The sequence below is a fragment of the Etheostoma spectabile genome, chromosome 8, assembly GCF_008692095.1.
Source record: "Etheostoma spectabile isolate EspeVRDwgs_2016 chromosome 8, UIUC_Espe_1.0, whole genome shotgun sequence".
NCBI lineage: Eukaryota > Metazoa > Chordata > Actinopteri > Perciformes > Percidae > Etheostoma > Etheostoma spectabile.
Genome location: NC_045740.1, coordinates 30,648,373 through 30,649,265, shown reverse-complemented (window position 1 = coordinate 30,649,265; position 893 = coordinate 30,648,373). Strand labels below are relative to the sequence as shown.

The following is an 893-nucleotide window of genomic DNA, read 5'->3' as shown; positions in this document are numbered from 1 at the left end:
CTCTCAAACAGCAGCATGGGGTGCGGCAGTTTTCTACAAAAGGGGGGCCCTGCGGAAAAACTTAGGGAACCACTGTCCTAGAATTCTGTGACATCAGATGTCGTCTGTCAGATAGTCCCTGAAGGCACCCTACGGTTTGTTTTGGTCCTGCACACATCCCTGGTGCTGCACGGCTGTGTCCGAGCCAACCAATGGAGGACGAGAAAAGGCTCGGTGGTGTCACGTGCGCCCTGCCCATCCTCCCTGTGTGTTAAATCTGCACGTCCCCCCCGTACTTGAATCATTCCTTGCCAGAAAGAGATTGTGCTTGCCTCCGTATCCAGTCTGCTTCTCACCGAAACGAGAGCGAAACTCCGCATCTCACCGACGACAGAATAAATCAAAGAAGCTAGCCCCAGCTCTCTGACCGTTATACCGAGAGAGAGAAAAGCCATTTGTAGACGGATAACGGACAGAAATCCTCCCGCGACGCAGAGGAGCCTCTCCTTAGCAGCTCAGGCTGTTCAACTCCGAATATTTAAGCTTCATTTCTTTGTTGAAAACACGCAAAATGAAAACCAAATTCATCAACGGGGTTTCTTCTTCCCCCTCCTTGTCCCTCGGTCTGCTGGTGACCGAGAACGCCCTGCAGGTTCAGCCCGACACCGAGGAGGACTGTAAGGAGCTGGTCCACCCCGACCAGCCCGACCTCGACACCCAGCGCAAGGCGTATCTGTGGTGCAGGGAGTTCCTCCACGGCGCGTGGAAAGGCCTGGCGGAGGACGACTTCCACATCACCATCATCAGGTACCGAGTGCTCATTCGCGGCTTTGATTAAATAGGTCCAGTTGGTCGAAGCTGGTGTGGTACCGAGGCCATTAGACCGTCCAGTCTCATGATGGAGCTAACCCCCC

The 893-nt window shown here is 54.4% G+C and overlaps 1 protein-coding gene across 1 annotated transcript in view; it reads left to right on the top strand.

The window, feature by feature from the left end:
• Positions 1-285: 285 nt before the first annotated feature.
• Positions 286-893, top strand: part of LOC116693435 (choline kinase alpha) — a 23,049-nt gene continuing 22,441 nt past the window's right edge. Inside the window, exon 1 of the mRNA XM_032522426.1 lies at positions 286-786. Coding sequence (XP_032378317.1) covers positions 551-786 — 236 coding nt within the window. The 5' untranslated portion in view covers positions 286-550. The remainder of the gene's footprint in view (positions 787-893) is intronic.